This window comes from Staurois parvus, unplaced genomic scaffold (assembly GCF_062004578.1).
Source record: "Staurois parvus isolate SC_StPar_1 unplaced genomic scaffold, SC_StPar_1.0 ptg000818l, whole genome shotgun sequence".
Lineage (NCBI taxonomy): Eukaryota > Metazoa > Chordata > Amphibia > Anura > Ranidae > Staurois > Staurois parvus.
The window spans coordinates 6,796,078-6,823,018 of record NW_028318614.1 but is presented as its reverse complement, the minus strand read 5'-3'; the positions used below and the strand labels follow the sequence as shown (position 1 = coordinate 6,823,018).

Genomic DNA, 26,941 nt, shown 5'->3' with positions numbered 1-26,941 from the left:
GTTTTAAAACTGAACTCCAGTGTACTGTATCCCCTTTTCTTCTAACAGAATAAAAAATTATGTACGCATTCCTTTTTCTCAAGGACCTTCATGAAAGTTCGATGATGTCCCAGGTTCTTCCTCATCTCTGGTGGCGTTGGGCAGACCTTATTGCAGCATAGTCCTACAGTACTCTGAGCGAAGGCTGATGTGATAATGTACCCCAGGAGGTGTGTCCATGACAGCCTAGACTCACACAAAAATTAAACGGATTACGCTGGCCGTCACTCAGACCACAAAGATAACTCCATCTAGTGGCAGAAAAGAATTTATGCGAGGAACAATGCCAAACTAAAGGTGATTATTTCAGCCAAGGCTGTTTTTTGTTTGAACTTTTTCTTGACAGCTAGTTTTCTATTTTATTGCATATTTTTGGACATATTTCCATGGTCCTGTAAATGGTTTAGAACAGGAATTGCAAGCTGGATTCAGTTTTCTTCTGTAAGGCCTCTTTCACATCGGCCTAGCTGCTGATTTCACTTTGACGTTCCTCTTCACCATGCCACAACTGTATCCAGAGGATGCAGTTGCATTGCAGTTGCAGTGTGATCCCATTCACTTCTATGGGTTGTGGGGGCAAGCAGTATTGAATGCTGAAGGAGAAATGCTCTTTTGTTTTTGCCGTTGATAAACATAGTTTTGCGGATGAAACAAGGTGGGTTAAAAACATGCCTGATAGTGTCCATATTAGAGGGCCCTAGTGATAACATGCTGCATTGTATACTCTCGCACAACCTCCAGTGTATTACAAATCAGGATATTTTAAATAAGCTCCTACCAACACTGGAATGCGTTCCCCCACCTCAATGTATACCTTACCAATCTAGTGCAGTGCTGCCTAATTCTTCTACCTAACTCAGATCAACCATGTGATCTTGAGAAATACTGTCCAATAACAATATAACAGTCCCAAATGTTAATCCCCGCATCACTGTGATTCACTCCAAAATTCACTCATTTTTGGCACTTGTGTTTTCTCCACCATGCAGACTATGCTCTCACCTCTAAATGTTGACCTATATATCAATCAAATAGGTCACTCACAGCCTTCCCCTTGGTTTCCTCCACTCTCTGGGTTACCAGCCATTCTCTGATATCTTCTAAGGCAAACTTGCATCCTTTTCCCCTTTAAGGGTAAAAGCTTTTTACTTTCACCTTCTGAATCCCCCAAGATATTTGCTCTCTGACAAAGAAGTTTCCATTGCAGCTCATTTCCAGTTATCCATGCATGCTGCCATAAGCACACTATCTGAACCTGTAATTTTATGTATGTTGGCAGCAGGGTCTCTTCAAAGCGGACCTAAAGTCTGATAACTTAAAGTGGAAATTTACCCAAAAGGGCAAGTTCTGCTTCTCTGCCTCTACCCCACCCCCTCTACAACTTTTGGCACATTACGTTTTTTGGGTGGGATCAGGTACCTAGTTTTGAAAATCCTACTTTGCAACCTCCAACATCTGCAACGTCACAGGTCCCAGTAGGCTGTTGGACCATTTACAAAGCGCAGCCCAGCTTGCACATGTACAGTGGGAAACCAGCTGTGAAGCTGCAAAGAGCCACAGCCAGGTTCTCACACTAAAGAGAACGGTGCCAGAGACTGAAGATCGTATTTGTAGCTGTTGACTTAAAATTTTTTGTTCCTAGGGTGAAGATCCTCTTTATTTTCAGAGGATCTTCCAGGACTTGAGAGAGAGTGGCTCCACCCACTGGTGGCCGGGCAGAAGAAAAGGACAAGGTACCTTATTCACAAGATCACAATTGCGTTTAAATTCCAGCATGCAGGTAATTTTTTAATGTTTTATTTCGTATATGTAATCATTTTTTATGTATTGTATTGCGTATTAATGAACTTTTGTTACATAGAGAAATTAAAGAGGAGCTCCATCCAAAACGCAAAGTTCCGCTTTCAGGACTGCTACCCCGCTCCCCATAAAGAATTGGCACCTTTGGGGAGCAAGGGGGGGCGGGTACCTGATTTTGACAGGTACCCACTCCCACGTCTGCTCCAACCACCTAGATTGCGAGACCATTCACAATGTGCAGAGCTGGTCGCGTATCTGCAATGGGCACCCGGCTGTGAAACTGCAAGCTGTCACAGCCGGGTGCCCATACTTAAGGTGCCAAGGACAGAGGATGGCCAGTGAACCCAGCTGGGGTTAAACCACCGCTGGATCGTTGGACAATGAGTGGCAGTTTTTTTACAGTTTTTGTAGCTGCTGACTTTTATTTTTTTTCAAAGGAGACTTGAGCTCCGCTTTAAGCAGTGCTGCACTAGAGATGTAAGGTATATTTTTTATGTTATTGACGAAAGGTTTAGCCATAGCTCAGTGCAATCCTGCATGCTGAAATAATATTTTTTAAAAACCTGGAATTTTCTGAGTATATGTGACATCCCCCTCCAAAGTTCATGGATTTGTTGAGGACGCATAAAAATAATATTACAGCGCAAAAATTAGACAAACAATAGTGATTATATCAACAGTGATGAAACAATAATAAAAAGTCCACTTCAGTGCTCCAATCAAAAAAACGATGCCAAAAAACGAAATGTGTTCCTTAAAAAAATATCCCCGCTACCCGCGGCGCTCCGGAGCCATCTTTGTTAGTCTTTCACCTGCTGACGTGGGAGCACACACTTGCTGGTCTAAATATTCATTGATGTGGGAACCGTACAGTTGCCGGTCTACTACCCTTTGATGTGCGAGCCATAAATTGTTGCCGGTCTAAATATCTATTGATGTGGGAAAGTTTTACAGCATTTAAGGCTTCTTTTTATCTTGTGGGATGGGAGTGCAATAATGCTTTGGTTTTAATTAAATTAAAGAATATTACAGTATTACACTATTAGTGTCCCCATTGTCTTTTTGCATCTCATCTGTCCTTTTGGTGGCCGTTGGAGATTGTCAAGCAAGCATTTCTGCTCTGATCTGGTTCATTCCGGGGAACACACATCACCAATAAAAGCTTATTTGCCTCTTAAGTCATACAAGCCAAGAGTCCATCGTATCTGGTGAGTGTAGATTGTACCGGAACGTGATCATGGATGGTGTGGGGATATTATTTAACCTCCCTAGCGGTATTCCCGAGTGTAGCTCGGGGTAGAGTTTCAGTACCAAAAGCGGTAACCCCGAGCTACACTCGGGCTTAACATGCAGCGTTGCATAGGGAGTCCCTGCAGCGCTTACCTTGTCCTTCGCTCCCGCGATGTGTCCCCTGCAGCGTCCCCGGCCATCTCCTCCGGCCGATGCCGGCATCCGGCTTCCGTGTTCCGGTCCCTGTAATGTTGGGATGTACGGGCGCCGGAACCAGCGGCAAATTTGAAATTTTTCAAAAAATTTCATTTTTTTTAAAAATGATTATTACATAGTAAAACATTGCTGTTTCAAAACATTTCACATACATTTTGTCCCTACTGCTTTGTCCTGTGCCCTGCCTGCATTTTGACTGTTCTATCTGCCTGGAAACTTATCAAAGTCCATGGCGTCCAAAAAGCGTCCCTTTATGTCAAAAGCGGTTTTAGACCAGCTAGAGAACAGCGATAGTAAATCAGAACCACTTGCAGAATTGTGTGATAATGATTTGTGGGGAAATTCGTCATCAGACACTGAAAACGATTCTGCGACTTTGCTCAGTGATGTCCGAACTTGGCACTATATTTAAAATGTAAGTGTTTTTGGTTTGATTATATTATTTAATTAAATTTATAATTATTATATTATTATTTTTTATGATTATTTATTAAATTATAATTTATGATTTTATGTTTCAAGTTTTATCATATCCGGAATGTTTACTAGACTCTTGTTCGGACAGATTTCAGTGAGTTATTCCTAAATTACAGGCCTACAATAAAACAAATATATATTTCCATGCAATAAAATGGTACCGCTTTCAGCACCAAAAATCTGAAATAATCATACCGCCAGGGAGGTTAAGGAACACATTTTGTTTTTTGGCGCCATTTTTTGATTGGAGCACTGAATCGCTGTTTATTTGGGACAGTGGGCTTTTTATTATTATTTCATCACTGTTGATATAATCACTATTGTTTGTCTAATTTTTGCGCTGTAATATTATTTTTATGTTTGGTGGGTCTTTTACCTTATGAACAGCCGCATTAATTATTTGGGTTATATAATAATTTTAAAATAATTTTTTAGGCGTGGGTTAATTTCACACACGTTGTTGAGGACACAGTTTGAGGTTTCCCCTGTAGCTTCCCACGCTGCTGAAAACTTGTACTGCATCCAAAATACTATAGTTCTCTGTGAGTTGTATCCCATTACATCGGTAGAAATATTTCTTGTTTAGTTTACAAAAGTGTTCCAATCCCAATCAGATAGGGAAGTTTCAGTTTTTTTCTGAAAGTTACCTCTTTTTTTCAAAAACTGACAGATGTTGGGAGACCTCTGGCTTGCAAGGACAGTCACTACTGAATGGCTGCTTTAATCAGAATGACATTTATCAAGTCTACAATAAGACTCTAGCAATACAAATGAATGAATATGGAGAAGGGTCTCCGCAACTACTGGTCATAAGGGAAGCAAGCATATATTATACTTACCGTCTCTGGACTGGAGAATTTGCTTGATATGTGTACGTTGATCAGGTTTTCACCAACAATGATATAGGAGACACCGTAACCATCATCAGCAACCTGCAAGTACATCAAATTCTTAGCAGGAACTTTTCAGTAATATACTAGGATATCATTCTAATGTATGAACTAAACCAAAAATTGTTAATTGACTTTGATGTCTCTGCATAGTAACACAGGTGGGCCCCTGCAGCAGGGACAAGAGATACAGCTAGAAATGTGAAGAAACCCTATTGTCCCCAATATAAAAACTGCAGGTAAAAGCACAAACAAATCAAGTATTTTAAATGCTTACTTGCAGCCTTTTCCCTTTCCATAAATAATTTTATATTCACTAACAATGGTCCTTTGAACTTGATTGCAAATTTGACTTCTAATTACTTTCTGTGCTGGACCATCTCCTCTGTACCTCCCTACATAACCGTTTATATAGCTGCTAGGGGAGAAACAAAGGGGAATACTATAGAGTGTCATATCAATGACAGTTCTGAGTCTGCTGGGGTTGCTGATATCAAATCCAAGATGGTGGCACCCAGCAGTTGTTTTAAGTCTTTTGCATGTCTAAACAAGGGAGGCTTTAACAGGTAAATAAAATACATACTATATGCATGGTTCGGCAACAGGGTCTTAAAATGCAGATTTTTTTTTTTTAATTTTGGATTTCCCAGTACTTTTTCTGTCCTGCGTAAAGACAGCAGAAAAACCTGAAAACTCTTCCAGACTCTATCCAAAACTAAAAAAAACATTTCGTCTTTAGATATACTTTACATACAGAACTACCTGCTTGCGAAATATGGTATAGTAGGGTGACCATACAAAATCTCTTTGGCTTTTTTCATCGCTACAATTATACTGCAATTAAAGGAACAGGCAAAATTACTTACAGGTCCAAAGCCACCACCACTTGAAACATTTTCTGGGTACTTCTCCAATTGGAAAAGGTGAACCTGCTGCTGTGGTGTCTGGCTGGTGGACAGTCTCCATGGCTCTGACAGAACCTGTAAGAATTAAATGTTGACATTAGTGTCATTCGAAATAACTGTATAATGACTGCAAAATAATTCACATTTTGGCACCTGAATCATAAAATAAACAGGTAACTAATTAAAAAAAAAAACTCATTAGTGATTGTCTTCTTCTGGTTCACAGAAGGGGCGTCTCGGTTTTCAGCTCCAGCTAATTGGATGTCACATTTTGGCATTGAACAGGTAGCTTTAAGTCAGGGGTCAGCAACCTGTGGATCGCAATCTACCAGTAGATTTTGTCAAGGTGACTGGTAGATCATGGTCTGTGCTTGCTGACCTGTCATCTCAGAGCATCATACAGAATGCAATGCTGACTACTTGTAAAGCTGGAGCTGTAGTGGGGAGCAAGAGCCGCATAAGCCAATGTCTCCTCTGTATTGCTGGCTCCTGTCCATGGGGAGTGATACCAACTGCACTCCACCTCTTATCCCGGCTAGTGGGCTCCAGAGTGGTACCAGGAGCAGGAAAGAAGAGATCTTCAGGTCAATGTGAAGCAATACACTGGACATAATAGTACAGGGCTGCTTTCACACTGATACGCTGCGATTTACCCACACAACGGGTTCAGTGCAGTGTACTTGTGAGTTTGCTGTGCTTAGCCATAGACTTCTATTATATCCTGCAGGTTTGGTGCACTTTCTGAAAACACACCAAAACTCCTGAATGCAGGAGTTTTGGTGGGCTTTCAGAAAGTGCACCAAACCTGCAGGATATAATAGAAGATTATGGCAAAGCATAGCCAACCCAGGAAAGTTGCAAATGCAGTACACTGCACCAGCGGTGCAGGTAAACCGTAGCACATCAGTGTGAAAGCAGCTTTATAGGGGGCTTACAACAGTAAGCATTAATTTACATTTGAAGTTTGGGGTGTGGTAAAACCCAATAGTTAAGAAGTGTTTTTACCACCCCTGCCCCAACAGCACCCCCTTTAGCTGCAGTGGACAGGGGTGTACACATGTCACAGGTGCAGCAGGAGTTGTACACCCTGACATGGTTGGTGGGCATAGCACCTGCCAAGCATGACCCATTCAAGTGAATGAGGCTGCTCTGCAAGTACCCTGCAGCCTTGTGCAGTACAGCAAGTAAGGAGTTACAGCCGGCAGTGTTGTGTTGCTTTCTCACCACTTGCATTAATCTCTTAGACCCCACAGAAGCATGCAGTTGTGGGGCGCTTGCAGAGTGGTCCCATTTACTTGAATGGTTCACAATTGGAAGGCAGTAGGCAGTCCGGCATACGAACTGACTCCCTCCGAGTGACGTTGACAACGTCACTCGGAGGGAGTCAGTTCGTATGCCGGACCACGAGTACACAGCTCCGACAATCAGCGGCGGTTTGGGATTGTATTTGTGCTACCACTATCCGCACACTATATATGTGAGTGCCATATCCCAAGCAAATTAAAGCCATACTTATATAAAAGATAAAGCACCATGTCGAGATCTTTTTTGTATGTGGAGAATCGCATGGAGATGAAAATATAGAGGAATTGCACCCTCTGGAGAGGAGATTCATCCTACAGCATATGTCGCATACCATGGATATCTTAAAGCAGGAGTTCTAAACAAGCAGGTTCCAAAGGAGGTGAACCACAAGCTTATATAGCCTAATTGCAGGCTTCTTATGAGGTGAGCGCACATCTTCACTTGAGGGAGGATTCACAAGCAGTCACCGATTTATAATCTTTGTAGATTGAAGATTTTCCAGCACAAAGTCACTTTTTGGGACATTTGCTTTATATTTATTTCTATTTTTTAGATTATTTTTTGTTTTTATTTTCATTTTTATTTTATAGTTTTTATTTTATTTGTTATGCACATTATTTATTTGTACTAATTTAAATTATAAGTGTATTAGTATTTATGTTCACTTACACACATCATTCTTAATTACTGTGATCCTTATTATAGAGATCAAATTCAAATAATAATATATTGATTTGAGGTTTGGGAGCGCAACACTATATATTTTATTTTTGCGGTTTATCACATTGGTAGTTATGTGCTAGAGGTTTGCGATCCATTATTAGAGTGTATTAATAAGGAGTTTTTGTCTACTTTCTGGCTCGCGAGATATTTTAAATAAATGTTCAGAAAGTATGACAGCCAGGCAACAGGGATTTTTAGAAGAAGGTCAGCAATAACAACCTTTTCTATAGCTGCACTCCGAGCAAATATGAAAACAAACATTGCAGTTATGCTTTCACTAAAAAACATATTATATAGTATTACATAGTGTAAATATATCATTTCATATAAATCCCCTTTACAGAGACTGGGAGAAGGAAGGCCAAGACTAGGAACCAGTCAAGCTTTCCTTTAGTGCAGATTAGATGAAAGGGGACAAGCAGACTGGAGGAGAGAGCAGGGAGAACGGAATGATGAGAATGAAGAGGTGTCCTGCTGTTCCTTCATCATCCACTGACAGGCTGCCATGGGTGCTGGATCATCTGGTACTGCTGTACTGCTTAACTGCAATGTAGTCTTCAGGGAGATCTTAGGAAATGGCTTTGATGGGTAGTCTGGATCAGAGCACTAACTGAACAGTGTTAAAATTGCTTTGGCAGGTAATATATTTCCTATATATTTATTTTATTTTAATTATTTTCTTGCTTGGAACTTGGCTTTAATTTCCAATCTGTGTAGAATATAAATTGTACTAATAAAAATGAATGCTGATTAGTAGATGAGACATACTTCTTTAAGGAAAGGAGAGTCAACCCCCAGGTATTTTGACACCACGTAGAGACAGAAGAGGTGACGATCAATTCCAGCTCCCGTCATGGCCAGGCGGTACATCTGTTGGTGCTTCTCTGCTGCTGCCTTGAATAACTTAATTTTATTTTCATTCTGCATGAAAGAAGGAAATTGAATTATACATCTTAGTTCTTTGATCATCAGTATATAGGTGTGACACAAGGATCACATTGGTACCAGTATTTGAAAGTAAAAAAAACATAAATAATAATCTAAAAAAAATAAAATAAAAATGTAAAAACTTTTTTGAAAAATTACAGTTTTTAGTTATAAACTACTTTGGGTTATTTTTATTTTTACTAAAAAGATAACTGAATAAATTTTGGCCAAGATTTATGAAAAAAGATTATTTTCAAAATTTTTATAAGAAAAACACTTTTTTTTCAAAATTTTTGGCCTTTTTCATTTATACAGCAAAAAAAAAAATCCCAGTGGTGAATAAATACCACCAAAATAAAGTTTTGTCTGTCTTAAAAAAATGCTAAGAAATCCATATAGGTATAGTGTTGCATGACCGTGCAATTGTCATTCAAGGTGTGATAGCACTGAAAGCTGAAAATTGGCCTGGACAGGAAGGGGGTAAAAGTGTCCGGACTGGAAGTGGTTAACATGCATGCCATTGTGCATTAACTTGGAGAGTTGCCTGTTTTCAATGCGAATTTGATGCACACAATGGGTTCAAGTGTGTCATTACGCATCAACGTGCCATGACAGGTGTTGAAACATGTTTTGACACATGCGCTGAGATGTGTTTTGATGCATTACTATTACTTTTAATGGAAGACACATCAAGCAATCATGCAAAGGTGTGAATCTAGCCTAAGTGTAACACCTACATGTATTTATTATTCCTCACAGAGATCACAGTACTTCTGACAATGCCTTCATTTACTTTTCTCTTCAGAAGGACAGAGCAACCCTTGTTCAGGTATCATTCTGGTGCCTATGTAGTTCCTGGCTGTGTTAACAAAAGTAAAAGATCACTCTGATGCAGGGGCGGACTGACCATTTGGAAACTTGGGCACTGCCCGAGAGCCTGGGGTCAGTAGCGGGCCCCATGAGATGCCACTGGTACCTTTTTCATAGGCTTTTTTGAGTTTGGGCAAGGACACAGAGGCCCCATGATCCCCTATTGCCCGGGGGCCCCATGAGTTGTCAGTCCGCCCCTGCTCTGATGCATCCTCTCACTTTGTAACTTCCTTCACAGCCTGATTACTGAGGAAGGTGGGACTGAGGCAATGTTTCCATCTCCCTGGTATCATCTCAGTCTTGGCAAAGTCACATGCCTGGAGCTCAAGGACAGATTTTTAATGATGTGATGTTTAAACAATAACACTGCTTGTCAGGAGCCGACTGGTGGCAGCCTCTAGCGACCCACAGGCCGAAATTCTCCAGGGCACGGAGTCTAAGCCTCAGTCTGCTGGTTCACCAGAGCCCCTGATGGTGGGGATGGACTTGAAGCAGGCTGAGACCAGGTCGCGACCCCCGAGTACAACCAGCTGTGGTAGAGGTAGCCGCCAATGGCAAGTGGCAGATGAGAGCCAGATGTGAAGAGGTAGTAGCGTAGTCAGACAGGCCGGGTCGGTAACAGCGGAGGCAGACGGTACAGAGCGGCAGGCAAAAGGATAAACAGGTCACAGGCCAGGTTCAGCAACAGAAGGTCAGACAATCAGGATCAGGCAGAGAATAGTCAGGACAAGCCAAAGGTCAGAGCAGGAGATGAGCAACAGGATCAGGGTCAGGCTGGGTCGGTAACAAGGCAATCACTGGACAGAACGAGCAGGAACGCAGGAACAAGACCATATGGCAATTTGGAGATGCACAGGGCTGGTTTAAATAGTGCGCCCTGTGCTCTCATTGGTGCCAGGCGCGTGTCCGCGATTGCGAGTGTGCATGCGCAGCCGCCGCTTTTACCTATGCCCTAGTGCCCACCGGCTAGTGCGCATCGGCGTTCTGCGCATGCGCAGACCCGTGCGCCGCCACGATCCCTGACACTGCTACTCTATATTTTGACAGTTCAGGAATTTATTCATGCAGACTTGTAAAAGTTGCTGACGGGTCTGCTTTGGGTACTTACGCTTTGTTTGGGATCTGCCATGGCCAAAACAAATTCACTGGATTCAATAGTACAAGAACGCACAGTTTCAGTCCTGCCTTCCCTGAATAATCTGGTCATGGAGGCCTCATAGGTCAGGCAGAATTTTCCTTTGTCCTGTAGTGAAATAAAAATTTTAAAGACATGTCAAATGATGATATATTTGTCACACATTTTGAAGACAAAACTGTAATAGCCTCAGCAATGCCTCCTCAGAAGTGCCTCTGAAATAAAACATTAGAGTTATGCATTATCACGTAAGCAATGTTCAAACTCAGAACAAATTGACCAGTTTTATGAACACAGCTTATCTGGATTCATTGTAACACATGGCTTGCAGAAGAACTTTCACGAGCAAGCCTTCTAGTCAATTTCAGCGCAGCCATTTAACCCATCAAAGCTTACCCGAAAATGTGCCAGCTGAAGAGCCAACTGGACAAAGGCATCCGGGCTTGTTCGGGTTTTCTTGATAATCCCTTTGCCAAAATTGTCAAAAGGAAATGAATGAAAATCAACATCATCTGCAAGAGCTTTGGCAACAGTCATGGAACTCTCAATCACGTTTTGGCACTTAAACAAAGAAAAGAGAAAAGAAGCAAAGTGTTAGCTATAGGTTGGTCATGAATTTCCATTGATTCTATTGTAAAAGATTGTATTTATGTGCACAGTACAATAAGTGTGACCAGGCGGTTACTAAAGGTGGCATCATATGGTGGGACACTTGTCTATCATTTAACCTGCTATGATGAATCTCGCCACTTGGCCAATGGCAAGGTGATATACTGTACATACAGGATTACAAACCTCCTATTTTTTTTAATAAATTGGTGCCAAGTGCACAGAGAAAATCTCCATGTGTGAAGAAAAGAACTTCTGACAGTTATACGGGTCTCCTATGGAAGCACAGTAGGGTTCAGTCCTCATTGCACTGGCATGAATATGGACAGGTATGGTCAACCTAACCTAGCTGCATCAAGAGAACAGCTGCTGGAATTGAATCTATTGGTTTCCAATTGGTAATTACTACCATCACCTGACAGAATATTGTCTGTACAATTCTTTCTCTTAAAAGAAAAAACAAAATATCTTTCCCATGCAATTTAAGGATCATGTACTGTAAATGGGCAATAGACTGAAGCTGGCCATACACTAGTAGAATTTAGTTTTAATTTTTTTTAAGAACGTTAGTTTAATTTTCCAATCATTATTAGGTTCAATGAATTTCTAACAGTATAAGTAGATTGCTTTTAGGAAAGTCCATTTGTTTCAAAATCGAACGTTAAAAGCAAATTAAACTTTGCTTTAGGAATCAGTCAGTACAGTATGCTTCTTAGTTGCATTTCCTTGAGCTTAAGTTGCTTTGATTTGCTTTCAGTTTTTAAAGGCATTGCTTCAAGTTTCTTCTGAGGTTCCTCAAGCTGCTTAAAGTGGAACTTTGCCCTCTCAATCAGCATGGACTATTTTATTCCTTATACTGCTAGTATTTATAAATAGGTAGGAATGTATATCACATTTACTTGGTTTTAAGGTTGTTTTTTTCTTCAGTTACTTCCTGGTTTCCATGCTTAGGCAAATTATGTCATATATCCCAGGAGTCTTTAGGAGAGGAGGGAGGGTTCTCATCTCAGCCAATGCCCAAGCTAAGGGCAGATGGGTTGCAGGAAGTAAATGCTACATGAATTATCTGCCCTTACTAAAGATGGCCACTGCCAGAAATCCCAAAATGAATTCTCAGCAAAATAAAGCATGGAGACATGGATGGATAGAGGACTTTGCTTTGAATATTAACAATGGATAAAATAGCATTTTTGGTTTGTGGTGCTCATATGCTGTGCAGTTCCACTTTAATGTTGCCTTTTTGTTCTTGCTTCTCAGCCTTTTGGCTAATTGGAGCATCTTATCAGTGTTCAGTAGGGGTGCTCCGCTGCCATTCTGGCCTTATGGCTGGGATGGCTGGCTGTATAGGATCCCTGCTGATGGAGATACTGAGGGATTCTTCCTGTACAAAGAAATCCAAATTCAGTGTGCACCATGTAAGGTGTGGGTCAGCAGTACACCCCTAGTATAAGGGGATTCCTATGGGAGCAGCTCTTTCTGATTTGAGCAGTCTGGCCAGGCGCTGGGAAGGCATAGAGCCTGTGGTGTCAAGCGCCCCCTGGCAGTGGCATCCTGGGGGTGTCAAAGTAACACTATAAATTTACGGCCCAACTGTGTGAAACTGCATTAGGACTAGAAAATTTAGAACACAAAAATCTGAATACGTAATTTACATTTTCTCTGTTGTCAATTTTTCTGTTTATTTGTGAATGAATGTGAGATACAGCATTGCCTTCTTATAACAAAATTTATTTACATGTCCTTACACAGCCAAAAAACAAAAAGCTCAGTCATTGGGGTTGATTTACTAAAGGCAAATAGACTGTGCACTTTGCAAGAGCAGTTGCTCCGGAGCTTAGTAAATGAGCTCTGCTGACATTCATCGTTACTAAATGTATTTATTGTTGGTACTTACGTATATAGCGCTGTTGATTTACACAGCGCTTTACACATATATATTGTACATTCACATCAGTCCCTGCCCTCAAGGGGCTTACAGTCTAAGGTCCCTAACTCACATTTATACCTGCAAAATACTTATTAGGGCCAATTTAGACAGGATCTAATTAACTTACCAGCATGTCTTTGGAGTGTGGGATGAAAACCGAAGTGACCCAAGCAGACACAGGGAGAACATACAAAGATACAAAGATAGTGCTGTGGCTGGGATTCAAACCAACGACCCTAGTGCTGACAGGCAGAAGTGCTAAGCTCTTAGCCACTATGCTGTTTTTTTATTTTCCTTGCACATGATTGGGTATTTGTTTGCAAAGTGAAGTTACATAATTTACTAAGCTCTGGAGCAACTGCACTTGCAGAGTGAAACTGCACATTGCAAAGTGCACAGTCATGCAAACCATCCCTTTTACCCCCTTTTAAATATTTGTCCATCCAGAGCCGCTGGTATATGGTCTATATATAGAGATAATTTTATAGAGTTAGTAATATCAAGTTACATTTAGCTGTTCCAGACTTCTTAGCCCTCATTAACTGAAAGAGATTAAGTACGTCATATCTGTTGCTATGTGCTAACAGTATTATAAAGTAACCATATTGAATAAGCATTGTAATTGACCTTTAAGCAACAAATGCCATATTTACCAATGCCTGGAAAGCTAACAAAAAGCCATAAGCAATCATTACCGCTGACCAAGCAATTCCTTACCTACACTGATGGGTCCAGAAAAATATTAAATGAGACAAGTCATGTTATATCTCTGCACTGACTCTTGAGATGTGTAGAGCGGGAAAAGTCTTGGCACAAGGTTAATTAATGTACCCTAGCTTCCTATAAAAAGGAGTGTTCAATAGCAAACAATAAAACAATCTTGTGCAAAATTATGTCTGATGGTAAATTAATCTAAATAATTCCATGTAAAGATTAACAAATCTTTACATGGAATAATTTTCTTAAAACACCTTGCATCCCTGTATTCTTAAACCTGATGTTGCTTCAGAACAAGGAAAAAGAACTGTAAAAAGCATAATTCACTTTATTCTTAAGGAAAGAAAATTCTTTCTGATTCCCAAAGGCAATCCCTTAATCAACAATCTAACATTATTTATAATAAATATAATAGCCAGTTATTCTTATACCGGATCATTATGTGTGTGTGTGTGTATATATATATATATATATATATATATATATATATATATACACACACACACACACACATATACACACACAGTGCCTTGGAAAAGTATTCATACCCCTTGAAATTTTCCACATTTTGTCATGTTACAACCAAATTGTAAATGTATTTTATTGGGATTTTATGTGATAGACCAACACAAAGTGGCACATATTTGTGAAGTGGTAGGAAAATGATAAGTGGTTTTCAAAATATTTTACAAATAAATATCTAAAAAAATGTGTCGTGCATTTGTATTCAGCCCTGTTTACTCTGATACCCCTAACTAAAATCTAGTGGAACCAATTGCCTTTAGAAGTCACCTAATTACTAAATACCCTGTGTGTAATTTAATCTCAGTTAGTGAACAAACAGCATCATGAAAGCCAAGGAACATACCAGACAGGTTAGGGATAAAGTTGTGGAGAAGTTGAAAGCAGTGTTAGGTTATAAAAAAAATATCCCAAGCTTTTAACATTTCATGAAGCACTGTTCAATCCATCATCTGAAAATGGAAAGAGTATGGCACAACTGCAAACCTATCAAGACATGGCTATCCACCTAAACTGACAGGCTGGGTAAGGAGAGCATTAATCAAAGAAGAAGCCACAAGGCCCATGGTAACTTTGGAGCAGCTGCAGAGATCCACAGCTCAGGTGGGAGAATTTGTCCACAGGACAACTATTAGTTGTGCGCTCCACAAATCTGGCCTTTATGGAAGAGGGGCAAGAAGCAGGGGCGGACTAACCATTTGGAAACTCGGGCACTGCCCGAGGGCCCGGGGTTAGTAGGGGGCCCCATGAGATGCCCCTGGTACCTTTTTCATAGGCTTTTTTGAGTTTGGGCAAGGACACAGGGGTCCCATGATCCCCTATTGCCTCATCCCGTTTGTGCCTATCTACTCTCTGCTAGCCGCATGACTAAACCCCCGCATGTATATAGCTGCATGCAGAAACCCCTGCATCAGAGGCGGACTGACCATTTGGAAACTCGGGCACTGCCCGAGGGCTCGGGGTCAGTAGGGGGCCCATGAGATGCCCCTGGTACCTTTTTCTTAGGCTTTTTTGAGTTTGGGCAAGGACACAGGGGCCCCATGATCCCCTATTGCCCGGGGGCCCCATGAGTTGTCAGTCCGCCCCTGGCAAGAAGAAAGCCATTGTTGAAAGAAAGCCATAAGTCCCGTTTGCAGTTTGTGAGAAGCCATGTGGGGAACACATGTGGAAGAAGGTGCTCTGGTCAGATGAGACCAAAATGTAACTTTTTGAACTAAAAGCAAAAAGCTAAATGTGGTGGAAAACTAACACTGCACATGACCCTGAACACAATATCTCCAACGTGAAACATGGTGGTGGCAGCATCATGTTGTGGGGATGCTATTCTTCAGCAGGGACAGGGAAGCTGGTCAGAGTTGATGAGAAGACAGATGGAGCCAAATAAATGGAAATCTTAGAAGAAAACCTGTTAGAATCTGCAAAAGACTTGAGACTGAGGCGGAGGTTCACCTTCCAGCAGGACAACGACCCTAAACATACAGCCAGAGCTACAATGGAATGGCTTAGATCAAATCATATTCATGTGTTAGAACGGCCCAGTCCAAAGTCCAATTGAGAATCTGTGGCAAGACTTGAAATTTGCTGTTCACGCACGTTCTCCATCCAATCGGACAGAGCTTGAGCTATTTTGTAAAGAATAATGGGCAAAAATTTCACTCTCTAGATGTACAAAGCTGGTAGAGACTTACTCAAAAAGACTTGCTTGCAGATGTAATTGAAGCGAAAGATGGTTCTACAAATTATTGACTTAGTGGGGCTGAATACAAATGCACGCCACACTTTTCAGATTTTTATTTGTAAAAAATGTTGAAAACCATTAATCATTTTCCTTCCAATTCACAATGATGTGCCACTTTGTATTGGTCTATCACATAAAATCCCAATAAAATACATTTATGTTTTTGGTTGCAACATGACAATGTGGAAAATTTCAACAGGTATGATTACTTTTTCAAGGCACTGTGTATGTGTGTGTGTATATATATATATATATATATATATAAATATATGTACAGACATATAGAGTAGTTATCCCTGGCCATGCGGGATATCCTGCATGGTAGGGGTTGGGGAAAGACCTGGCAACCTACCCTGTAAAAATAATTGCTAAGAGAATTCATGGAAAAAGTCGCTTTCGAGTGACAGTCCATGCAATCGCCAAGGGTCGGATACGACTGAATGGATAGATAGGGATAGAGTAGTTATATTTGTTGTTTTGTTCATCTTACCTCTTCAGGGATGTCCCACTGCAGTCTGCTTGGTGGTGGGATGCTAGGATTAGTATCTCCTTTACAATGTCCGTCCTCTAGGTATCCCAGGTCAAGTTTATCTGTTGCCATAACATACTGTAAATGCAATACAAAATTAAAATTGTAAAAGGCAGAGGCAACAACATGGTTCATAAAAAGGACTTTTATTTTTATCTAACTCTAACACTATCTGTGTACACTCTTACAAGCGAGATCTGCCATTTCAATTTGACCTTTAATCTGTACAATGCCTTTTCTAATGCGTGAGTAAGTTTAAAATCATTTACCTCCCAGAGATGGCCCACAATTGGAGCATCAGCCCAGGAGTGCTCGCAGTTCATGCCCATCTTCCCATTCTTGAACACAACGAAACTAATTGTTTTATCAAACCACCTATAAAAGAAAAGACAGACATAGGAAATGTGTGCAAAGCGCAACAGCAAGCTGGGGGCCTTAGCACCTGATCAGTACTTAAGTATACGGAAGCTTTATGTTGAGTGCTGATTTCTGATTGTTTATGATGGGTTGCTACTTGCTAAAGATCTTTGCACCCTTTAAAGATGTTTTACTCTTGAAAACAACCCCAGTGTTAAAACAGCTGATGATGAGGTCGCTGCCTCACTGGCGGGTACCCCGGTACGATTAGCCATACAGGCCTGTCTATTGGGGGCTCATGTCCCGGGGGTCCCTGTTGCCACTATGAGACTGATACATACTATTTGTATTGCCACTTTATGGGCTATTGCCTTACATTGGAAGTCCAATGCTGTACCCTTGGCCTCTGTTTTACACAGGGTTGATGCTGTGATGCTCATGGAACGTATTCATTATACTTTACTGGATGGGATGCACTTATTTGATAAAAACTGGGAATCATGGAGGGATTGTAGACATTTATTGCATGATTAACAACATTCCAAGTGAAGGTTGACTGGCATATATTGTTGACAGGTGTATCATTCAGCCTACTTTATTGTCTACATATTTCATGTACTTGCAATCTATTCTTTTCTATTTCCTCTCTTTTTTATGTTAATATACTTTTCTGCATTGTATTTTTCAATAGTGCCTTGTTTTTGCTGTAAGAATCATTTGAAAATGTACTGTTGTTTTTCAGTTTACTTTTGCAAAATAAAACCGTTTGTAAACAAAAAAAAAAAAAAAAAAAGTGATGAAATGTGCAAATAGAACAACTTTTCAAAATATTAGGATCTGATCTTTTGGAAAGAGCGTAGAAGGGGAACAGAACTCTCAAGAAGATGTAAGCCACTGTAGGGTCCTCCAGACGCCCCTTATAATTTTAAAGTAAACTTATTTTAAAGTAAAGTTTTACACATAATTTGTGTAAAAGTCCCCATTCCGTCAGCACATGCTCACCTTTCCTTTACACACCTGCCGTTAATTTCACCCAGTACTTGTGGGCATGGTAAAACATGTGGCTTACATGGTCTTACATGGAGTGGGGAAATTCCTTACTCAAGTAAGCTTCAATTAGAGCAACACAAGGCTTATTTCTTCAGCTGTGGAGGTTAAAAAGAGCAGTGGGTAAACAAAGGAAATGTGAGCAACTGCAACTGGAGAAGAGGGGGATTAAAGCATAAGTTCACCTTTGGTAACATGTTACATCCCATGTGGAAGAAAAATACATTTGAAATATATTTTAAAAATATTCTTCCCAAATATATTGCCATATATTTGAAATGCTACAATTTTGGACATATTCAATATATTTCAAATATATATACACTCACACACACACTGCATGTTGAAATGCGTTTTAATTACAAAATATATGAAAAATATTTTTTAAAATACATTTCAAATACACTGCATATCTTTAAAAATACAAATCTACATTTTTGGAATGCATTTACAAATATATTTAAAAATATATGTAAAATGACTTTTTTATATGTTAAAAAAAATCAGAATATATTTTTAAAAATATATATTTTTTAAATATATTCTTCAGATTTTTTAATATATATATTTATTTAAATATATTTTGAAATCTATTGAATATGGCTAAAATTGTAGTATTTCAAATATATGGCATTGTATTTGGGAAGAATATTTTTAAAATATATTTCAAATATATTTTTCTTCCATGTGGGATGTTCCACCCATTTTTAGTGTGGAACATGTAACATGTTCGCAATGCTGCAGTCGCTGCCCAATCCTCCCCCTCCCTGTGACAGCAGTACGGAGAGAAGTTCCCCATACCAGTTGTCACTTTTTAATAACAGTGCAGCCGTGTGGTTCTCCATCCACAGGGCTGGATCATTCATTCACAGAGTTCTGTGAATGAATGAACTACAAGTTCCAACAGCCTTAGAGGCTGTTGACTTGTAGTTCTCAATGAACTACCATGGTGCTGTGGAGCGCCCTGGTAGTTCATGAATTCTTCCTGTCAGTATATCTGCTTGCCTGTATATCCCATACAAGAAAGCAGATATACTGACAGATCTGCAGGAGACCTGCACGGCACCAGTGATCTGCTGATAGCTGGTGCAATACTTTACAGGCTCCTGTAACAAAATATAATTAATGCACATTTTTTTACCTGCAAAAAAAAAGTGCATTTATTATTTTTTTTCCAAACGATGAACTTATACTTTAAAGTGAAACTGTTGTTCTTCGCTGCATAACCAAAGCACGGGTTCACTTTAGGTATAACTAAAGGCAATCCTTATTTTATAGTTTTGGGTAAAGAAGAGATGGACTAGAAAACCTGTTGATATTGCTGCCGATGCCCCCCGTTAAGAAGTTTCATCCTCTCTATCTATCCTGTTTACCATTATCATCTAAAGCGAAAGTAAAAGAAACCCCAAATTATGGGTTGTCCACCAAAAACTAAAGGGGGGAAATTCACCAATGGAGACACTATTTCTAGTGACCTGGGGGTCCCCAAGAAATTCCCTTAATTTGCAGAGATTTTCTCACTTTCTGTTCTGGCTATGGGACAGGAAATGAAGGGAAATCCCCCCCCAATCGGACACAGATGGCAAAAAACAATCTGACAGGGGTTATAACCCTCCCTTACCCTATCCAAAATGAAAAAAAAAAGTTTTGCCTATAGTTCTACTTTAAAGCTTGGTTCACATCTGTGCAGGTGGTTCCACTGCGGATCCGCACAAAACTCCGTGCAGCGGCACCACCAGCCCAGAGGAATGCGGACCCGCAGACAGGTGCCATTACTTCTAATGGCACACTGCCCGCACTGGAAAACGCAACCGTACTGGGAACTGAGGTTACATCCATGTAAACCAGATGTAATGTAAGATCATCGCTTCTGGGTTACTATAACATAGAGTCAAACAAAGCCGATTTGATCTTTGTGTGGCTCTATGACCTGCTGGCGGAAGTGTCAGCTGGTCGATTGGGACTTCCAGTGGCACGGGAGATCCTGGTAAAGCTGCAGAAGGTGGCGGGAGAAGGAGAAATCCCCTCCTGCTTGTAAAAGCAATACAGTGGCTAGTTAGCCACTAGGATGGCTTTTACAAGAAGGCTGACTGCCCGCTGTAAAAAAATAGTACTGAGATGATGTTTGAAGCTGAAGGCATCATCCCAGTATAACTACTCAAACCCCAGTGAAGTACGGATACGTCACTGGAGCTGAAGTGGTTAAACCATAACAAAAAAAGAAAAGAAAAAAAAGAGTTTTTACTCTATTCAGCCAAATTTAATCAAGTAAATGTAAGGAGACATAACACAAGATATAAGGCGAACACAGATAATATGGTAGCTGCTAGCACAAAAGGCAAGGTAACAAACCCACAGTAACCAATTCAAATGTAAGTGCAGCGCTGCACCTACATTTGAAATGTAAGGAGACAGTTGCACAGACACAATGAATAAAATAGTCCTCATATACAAATATCATTCAGAAGGAATACCTGTCATAACATTTTCCATGTAAGAGAGACTTGGCATATTTGTCAAGAGATGTCACAGGGTCATCCTTCTTGTATCCCTGTTCAGTGTCATCCAGGGTTACAAAGAAAGCAGCTTTCTCAACAGCATCCAGGCTCTGCTTGTTCTTTCCATTTACAAAGTGGGTTTTACGAGCATTGGCCCAGGGTACCCTGTATTATACACATAAAAAGTATATGAGTTTATCACTGGTATGAAGACCTAATGTGCAATTCCTGCATAATCAAACGTATGTACTTTATGATGAATGATTTAATTGTTTTCAACATCTGGAAATTAGTGTATTGCCTTTGTGGCCTGCTGTTTTCATAGCAAGAGGCAGGAAAAAAAATCTAGTCTCTGAATTTGTACAGTAGATACAGTATACAGTAATTAGTTTTAACCCTGGTTCACACAAAAAAGCGGAACCATGTATGGCCAGTTTTAACAAGAACTGAACAAGGGCCTGTGCCAATGAGCTTTGGGCTTGTGATAACCACTTCAATACCAGGCACTTCCACCCTCTTCCTGCCCAGGCCAACTTTCAGCTTTAGCCCTGGTTCACACTGATGCGATTTCTGCCGCATTCCGAAATGCATAGAATCACGACAGGTGAAATAACATGAGTTTCTATGGAGGCCATTTACATATATGCAGTGCGATTCTGATGCGGTTTTAAAAAGGGTCCTGTGCAACTTCAGTGCAGTGCGATTTGTAGCTACATAGACTTGAATGGAAACTGCTTATATGTTCTAAGATAACATGATTCCAATACATTTTCTGCAAGTCTTTTCTTTGTTCTTTATCTCCCGTTCCTGGTCCATGGGAGAGAGACAGAGTGAGAGACTGACTGAGAACACTGCCAAATCTCATCAGAATCACACCTGAATTGGTGAGCAACTACCCCTTGAAATTGCAGAAAAAATGCACAGCATCTTTGGGAACCTAGCCTTAAGGATGGTGTCAATGGCTTTTGTTTGCATCAGACAGGTTTCGGTAATAAGAATGCAAAACCGGGTCAATCAGTGATCACATGCAGAGTAGTAAGCAAGATGTCACTTCTGACATCATTGCTTACTACGTGTGAAATCTGTGAATGATCACAGAGGTCACATGGTCCAAGGCTATTCACAACAGCCTTGTACCATGTGACAAGCTGTGACCAATCACAGCTCACAGTAGTTCTCAATGGCTACTGTATGATTGCTTTTACAGCCTTTTTGGGTGTAAAAGCAATCAGTGTAAAAAAAAAAAAAAATATTCATCAACCCCCACAAGTAGTACAGTGTCACCATGGTGACACTGTACTGCTAGGGTGACAGTATGTAAAAAAACACAAATAATATAAAAAAATAAAAATTAAAAAAAAAAAGTTTAAAAATTAAAATTTTTGGTTATAAACTAATTTGGGTTACTTTTTTTTACTAAAAAAATAACGGAATAAATTTTGGCCAAGATTTATGATGAAACATTATTTGCAAGAAAAACCTTTTTTTCCAAATTTTTGGACTTTTTCATTTACATAGCAAAAAAAAATAAAAATCCCAGTGGTGAATAAATACCACCAAAATAAAGCTTTATCTGTCTCAAAAAAAATGCTAAAAAATTCATATGGATACAGTGTTGCATGACCGCGCAATTGTCATTCAAAGTGTGACAGGACTGAAAGCTGAAAATTGGCCTGGACAGGAAGGGGGAAAAAGTGTCCGGACTTGAAGTGGTTAAACGACCCTATAGATAGACAATGGAGTGGAAGTTTAAAAGGGTATGGTCATTCACCCCTTTATAAATAGGCATTTAGCTGTCAGACTAATATAACATTTTATCTGTGGTGTAAAAGAGATGATGGAGATGCAAAGATTGTAGGTATTGTAAAGCATAGCACAATTCAATGACAGTTATTGAATTATTAAAGCGGTATTAAACCCAAAAGCAAACATTTATTATATCGCAGCTTACCAATTCTTAGATGTGATGGCTGCATTAGATTTCTTTCTTATGCTTTCTCTCTTTTATTTTCACATGGTGATCCAGCCAGTAAGGCTGCTGTTTTTCAAGAGAAAAAGCTCTCCTGTAGATGCCGCAGTTATAGGGATGATACAAACCATTTAACACTGACAGAGGTGTTTATAATGATACGTTTTTATTTTTGTAACACTTTTATTCCAAAAAGGAAAAAACCTGTTTTCTGTAACTGCTTATAAAGTATTAGCTGGAGTTCAGCTTCAATTTGTGTATTTAATTCTGCTAGTCCATGTAACACTCCCCTCTATCCAGACTGACAATGCTGCTGTCCAAAGGTGCCCCCTGTGCTTATTCATCCAGGGAGAGGCACTCTAATACAGGAGGCTGGCTAGATCACCAGGTTAAAACAGAAGGGAAAAAAAACACTAAAAGAAAATCTAATGACTGATTAACTGCAATATATTACATTTTTTGTTTTGGGTTTATTACTATTTTAACCCCTTGACACCGAGTACACGCAAATATGTGGCCTCTCAGCATCTGGGCCTTGACGCCAAGTGGCCACATATTTGCGTGCCATTAGAAAATACATATGTGCTAAGAGCGCGTGCCCTGCGTGCTCCCAGCACATATGCCCGTGACTCACAGAAAGGTCCCAATCTCCCCTTGCGATTGGGACCTTTTCTGATCATGTGACCACCATGACCGTGAATCACAGTGGTCACATGACCCTAAAGCCCCGCCCGCCTCCCGGTTTCTGAAACTCTTAAAGGTCCAGGAGGCACAGGCGCCAAAAGGTTAAACAGCTTTTATGGAGTATTTTTACATATGCTTACAGTTCAGGGTCCCATTTATTATCAGAACCCGCTAGAGGAGCCCCTGGCAGGTGTAATGGTCCACTACTTACCTGTCTCCAGCAGTAAGGGCAGCCAGTTTCTCCTCCCCAGGCTGGGGCTCAGATTTGTCATCCAATATTCTTTGCATCTGCTGTTCAATCTCCCTGGGCTTCAGTAATCGTCCATCATGATAGAGCCACACTTTGAAGTAGCGCCCCTTGTGGTAGACAACAATGTGTTTGCTGTCCTTTACATGCTGAAGGGTGTCTACAATGGTGAGAGAGTTAAAATGATAAAAACAAGAGCCCAGTACAGGCTTAATTTGTCTTACCAATTGCCCTTCCTCCAGGGACTGAATTCTATTAGATATCAAAGGGCAAATGGGTTGACACCATCTTTCCTGTGGAGACTGGTTTAGATCACTGTTGTGTTGCTTAAAGAAGTTGTAAATTTGAAGTGGCACAATTCTGGCGCTCTGTATGCACTTCATACACACTGCTATGATAAGCAGCACCTGTTTGTGAGCTTGACCAAGATTTTTTGGCTTACTTCTGAACTAAGGCTACGTTCACACTAGCGTTGTGTGCAGGCGGCAGAGAGGCGTTTGGGAAGCGTTTTTACCGCTTCCCAAACGCCTCTGCCAATTCTGCACATTACAGCACATGGTGCTGTTCTAACGGGAGCATTTGCGTCGCGTTGCGTCGTGGCAAAACGGATGCCTCTGGTCGAGTCAGGAGGCTTTGAAGCCTCCTATCCTCGTCCATGGTTCCGGCCGGGGCGTTTGCGATGCGGTTGCGACGCGGTTGCAGGGGCGTTTGCGGAGCGGTAACACCACTCAAACTGCATTATAGGCGTTTGTGGGGCGTTAAAAAACGCTAGCAACCTCCGCTGAACCGCGCATGCGGCGTTTGCGGAGCGTTAAAAAACGCTCCGCAAACGCCGGACCAGCGCTTGCCAAACGCTATAGGGGCGTTTGGCAAGCGTTGGTAAAACAGCCAAGTGTGAACGAGCCCTTAGACCTCCTAATAACTGAATAGATATAACCCATTTTATGTGCTGCCGACTAAAAGGTTTAAGAAGCCTGTAACTACCTGTCATGTGTTTTTCTAGAGGATATTCAAATTTATAACAATTTGTTGTTTCTTTGAAGACCCCCCAATGGATTCTGTGGCAGGTAGTGCAGAAGATTATACTACATCCCCAATGTTATGGTCCAACATAGAATAAATCCTCCAGCTGTCCTGTTGCCAGTTTGCACAGCTGCTGCCTGGGGATTCTGGAATCAGTGGGGTTGATTTATTATGGCAAATGGGCTGTTCACCTGGCAAGGGAAGCCACACATTGCAAGGGAATTTTCCCCAGAGCTTAGTGCATGTGGTGAAATGTGGTCAAACAATACCTAATCACATAAAAGTTATAAAAACAAAAAGCAATTTTGCTTGCACTTGATTGGATATTGAAGGCAGTACAGCTTCACTAACAAAGTGCAATTTCCCTTGCAAATTGAATAGAGTATTTGTCTCTAATACTTTTAAGTGAACCTTTGCTGATGAAAAAACTACTCCCAGCTTCTCAGTAGTAATTACAAAACAAAAAGGCAAGATGTTTGCCAAAATCAGGGGTTGGCAAGCCGTCGATCACGATCTACTGGTCGTCCATGGGCAGCCAACAAGTAGACTGTGAGCACGGCTCTGCTTCCCCCAGCCTCTGCTGCTCTCATGTTCACTGCAGAGTGGAGAGCGGGGGGGGGGGGGTGCAGCATAGTGCTAGATGGGGGGCAGGGGTGGGAGCAGTCTCAGTTAACCTTTGGAGTCAACTGTTTTTTATGAAAAGTTAACTCCGGCAGCTCCGGCTCCCACCTTCCATCTAGCACTATACTGTCTACTGATGTCCGCTCTGCTGTATACATGCTGTCAGGCAGGAGAGTGCTACCTACAGTGCTGTGTGTGTGGGAAGGGGGGGAGGGAATTGGAGGATGATGTGAAGGGGACAGAGGACACTGTTGGAGGGGGGACAAAGGACACTACAGTGGGGGGGGGGGTGATGTGAGAGGACATTGCTTTGGGGGATGGGGAGGCAAAGGACACTGCTTTAGGGGAGCAGAGGACACTACAGTGAGGGTGGGCGATGTGAATGGGGACATAGGACACTGTTTTGGGGGGGGTACAGGACACTAATGGGGGGAGGGGGCAGAGGACACTGCTATGGGGAGGCAGAGGACACTACAGTGGGGGGGGGGGGTGATGTGAAGGGGCAGAGGACACTGCTTTGGGCGGAGGGAGGGAGGGAGGTATTGTGGGGAGAGGGGTGCAGAGGACACTGCTTTTGGGGGCACAGGACACAACAGTGGGGGGGTGATATGAAGGGAGGTAGAGGACACTGCTTTGGGGGGCACAGGACACTACCGTTGGGGGGAGAGTGGCAGAGGACACTATACAGTGGGGGAGAGCTGATGTGAAGGGGCAAGAGGACACTGCGTTGGGGAGTACAGGCCACTATTGTGGATGGAGGGAGCAGAGGACACTACAGTGGGAGGGTGATGTGAAGGGGGTAGAGGACACTGCTGGGGGAGCAGAGCGGCAGAGGACACTACAGTGGGAGGGTGATGTGAAGGGGGTAGAGGACACTGCTGGGGGAGCAGAGCGGCAGAGGACACTACAGTGGGAGGGTGATGTGAAGGGGGTAGAGGACACTGCTGGGGGAGCAGAGCGGCAGAGGACACTACAGTGAGAGGGTGATGTGAAGGGGGTAGAGGACACTGCTGGGGGAGCAGAGGGGTAGAGGACACTACTGTGGGGGAGGTCACAGCAGGACACTACTGTGAGGGTGATGTGAAGAGGGGCAGAGGACAATACTGGAATACGCTGTGTTATTCATACTGTCTTTTTATTGGATGCTTGATAGTTTTTTTGTTTTCTTTTGTAGGACACCGTCTAGATCCTCCACTCTGGGGATCTTTGATTTCCTACATGTTGTCCAGGTAGATCTCAAACGCTGAAAGGCTGCCTACCACTGGTCTTAATGATTCCTGTAGAAGGGGAGGATCAGCAAGTTTGAAATCAGATACTGTCCTTCAACAAAGATCACATGCCACCTGCCCAGGCTTTGACTTCTGTCTCTCTAGTATGGCTGAATAGCATACAGTATATTCTGAGATTCTCTTGTCTTAAAGGTCAACTCAAATATAGCAATTGGATGGGCACTGGTGAGCTAAATCATCTATTGTTTTTTTGTATATCCCAAAAATAACCCAGTGACAATGTCATCAACATTAAGCCGAGTCGCTGCTTTCTCACACAAGACCATAATGAAAGTATAACTTTCATTGCTGGATTCCCCGGTTGTCCATTTACTATACACTTTGGAGATTCAATTAGTGTGGCACGATCATGAAGCTTTGTAATGGCTGCAGAACTGGCCAATTTCAAGCCAATGGAGCACTTGAAAGAAAAAGCAAGCATTTAATGTGTGCCTTAATTTTTATGTGCCATTGGTGAAATTAAAACATTAATTATTTGCTAAATCAATGATCAATATAATTATCAGGCATTTATTAAATAAGAACCCACAAACCACAATCCATTAGTTGGAAGCTGTTAGCTCACTAGGAAAGTCACAGTTTTACGGTCAGTGGAAAAAATGGCATTATTCTTATCCTCTGACAGTAAAACAATATTGGGTTAGTAA

General features: G+C 41.3%; 1 protein-coding gene across 2 annotated transcripts in view; it reads right to left on the bottom strand.

Moving 5' to 3' along the window:
* The window catches only part of CPT1A (carnitine palmitoyltransferase 1A), a 103,592-nt gene that overhangs the window by 12,590 nt on the left and 64,061 nt on the right, over nt 1-26,941 (bottom strand). For both annotated transcript variants that reach the window (XM_089654984.1, XM_089654983.1), the window contains exons 10-18: nt 23,326-23,521; nt 20,438-20,626; nt 16,829-16,934; nt 16,521-16,637; nt 10,914-11,078; nt 10,491-10,625; nt 8,354-8,506; nt 5,519-5,632; nt 4,602-4,694 (exon numbers count right to left, since the gene is read on the bottom strand). In XM_089654984.1, coding sequence (XP_089511110.1) covers nt 4,602-4,694; nt 5,519-5,632; nt 8,354-8,506; nt 10,491-10,625; nt 10,914-11,078; nt 16,521-16,637; nt 16,829-16,934; nt 20,438-20,626; nt 23,326-23,521 — 1,268 coding nt within the window. The remainder of the gene's footprint in view (nt 1-4,601; nt 4,695-5,518; nt 5,633-8,353; nt 8,507-10,490; nt 10,626-10,913; nt 11,079-16,520; nt 16,638-16,828; nt 16,935-20,437; nt 20,627-23,325; nt 23,522-26,941) is intronic.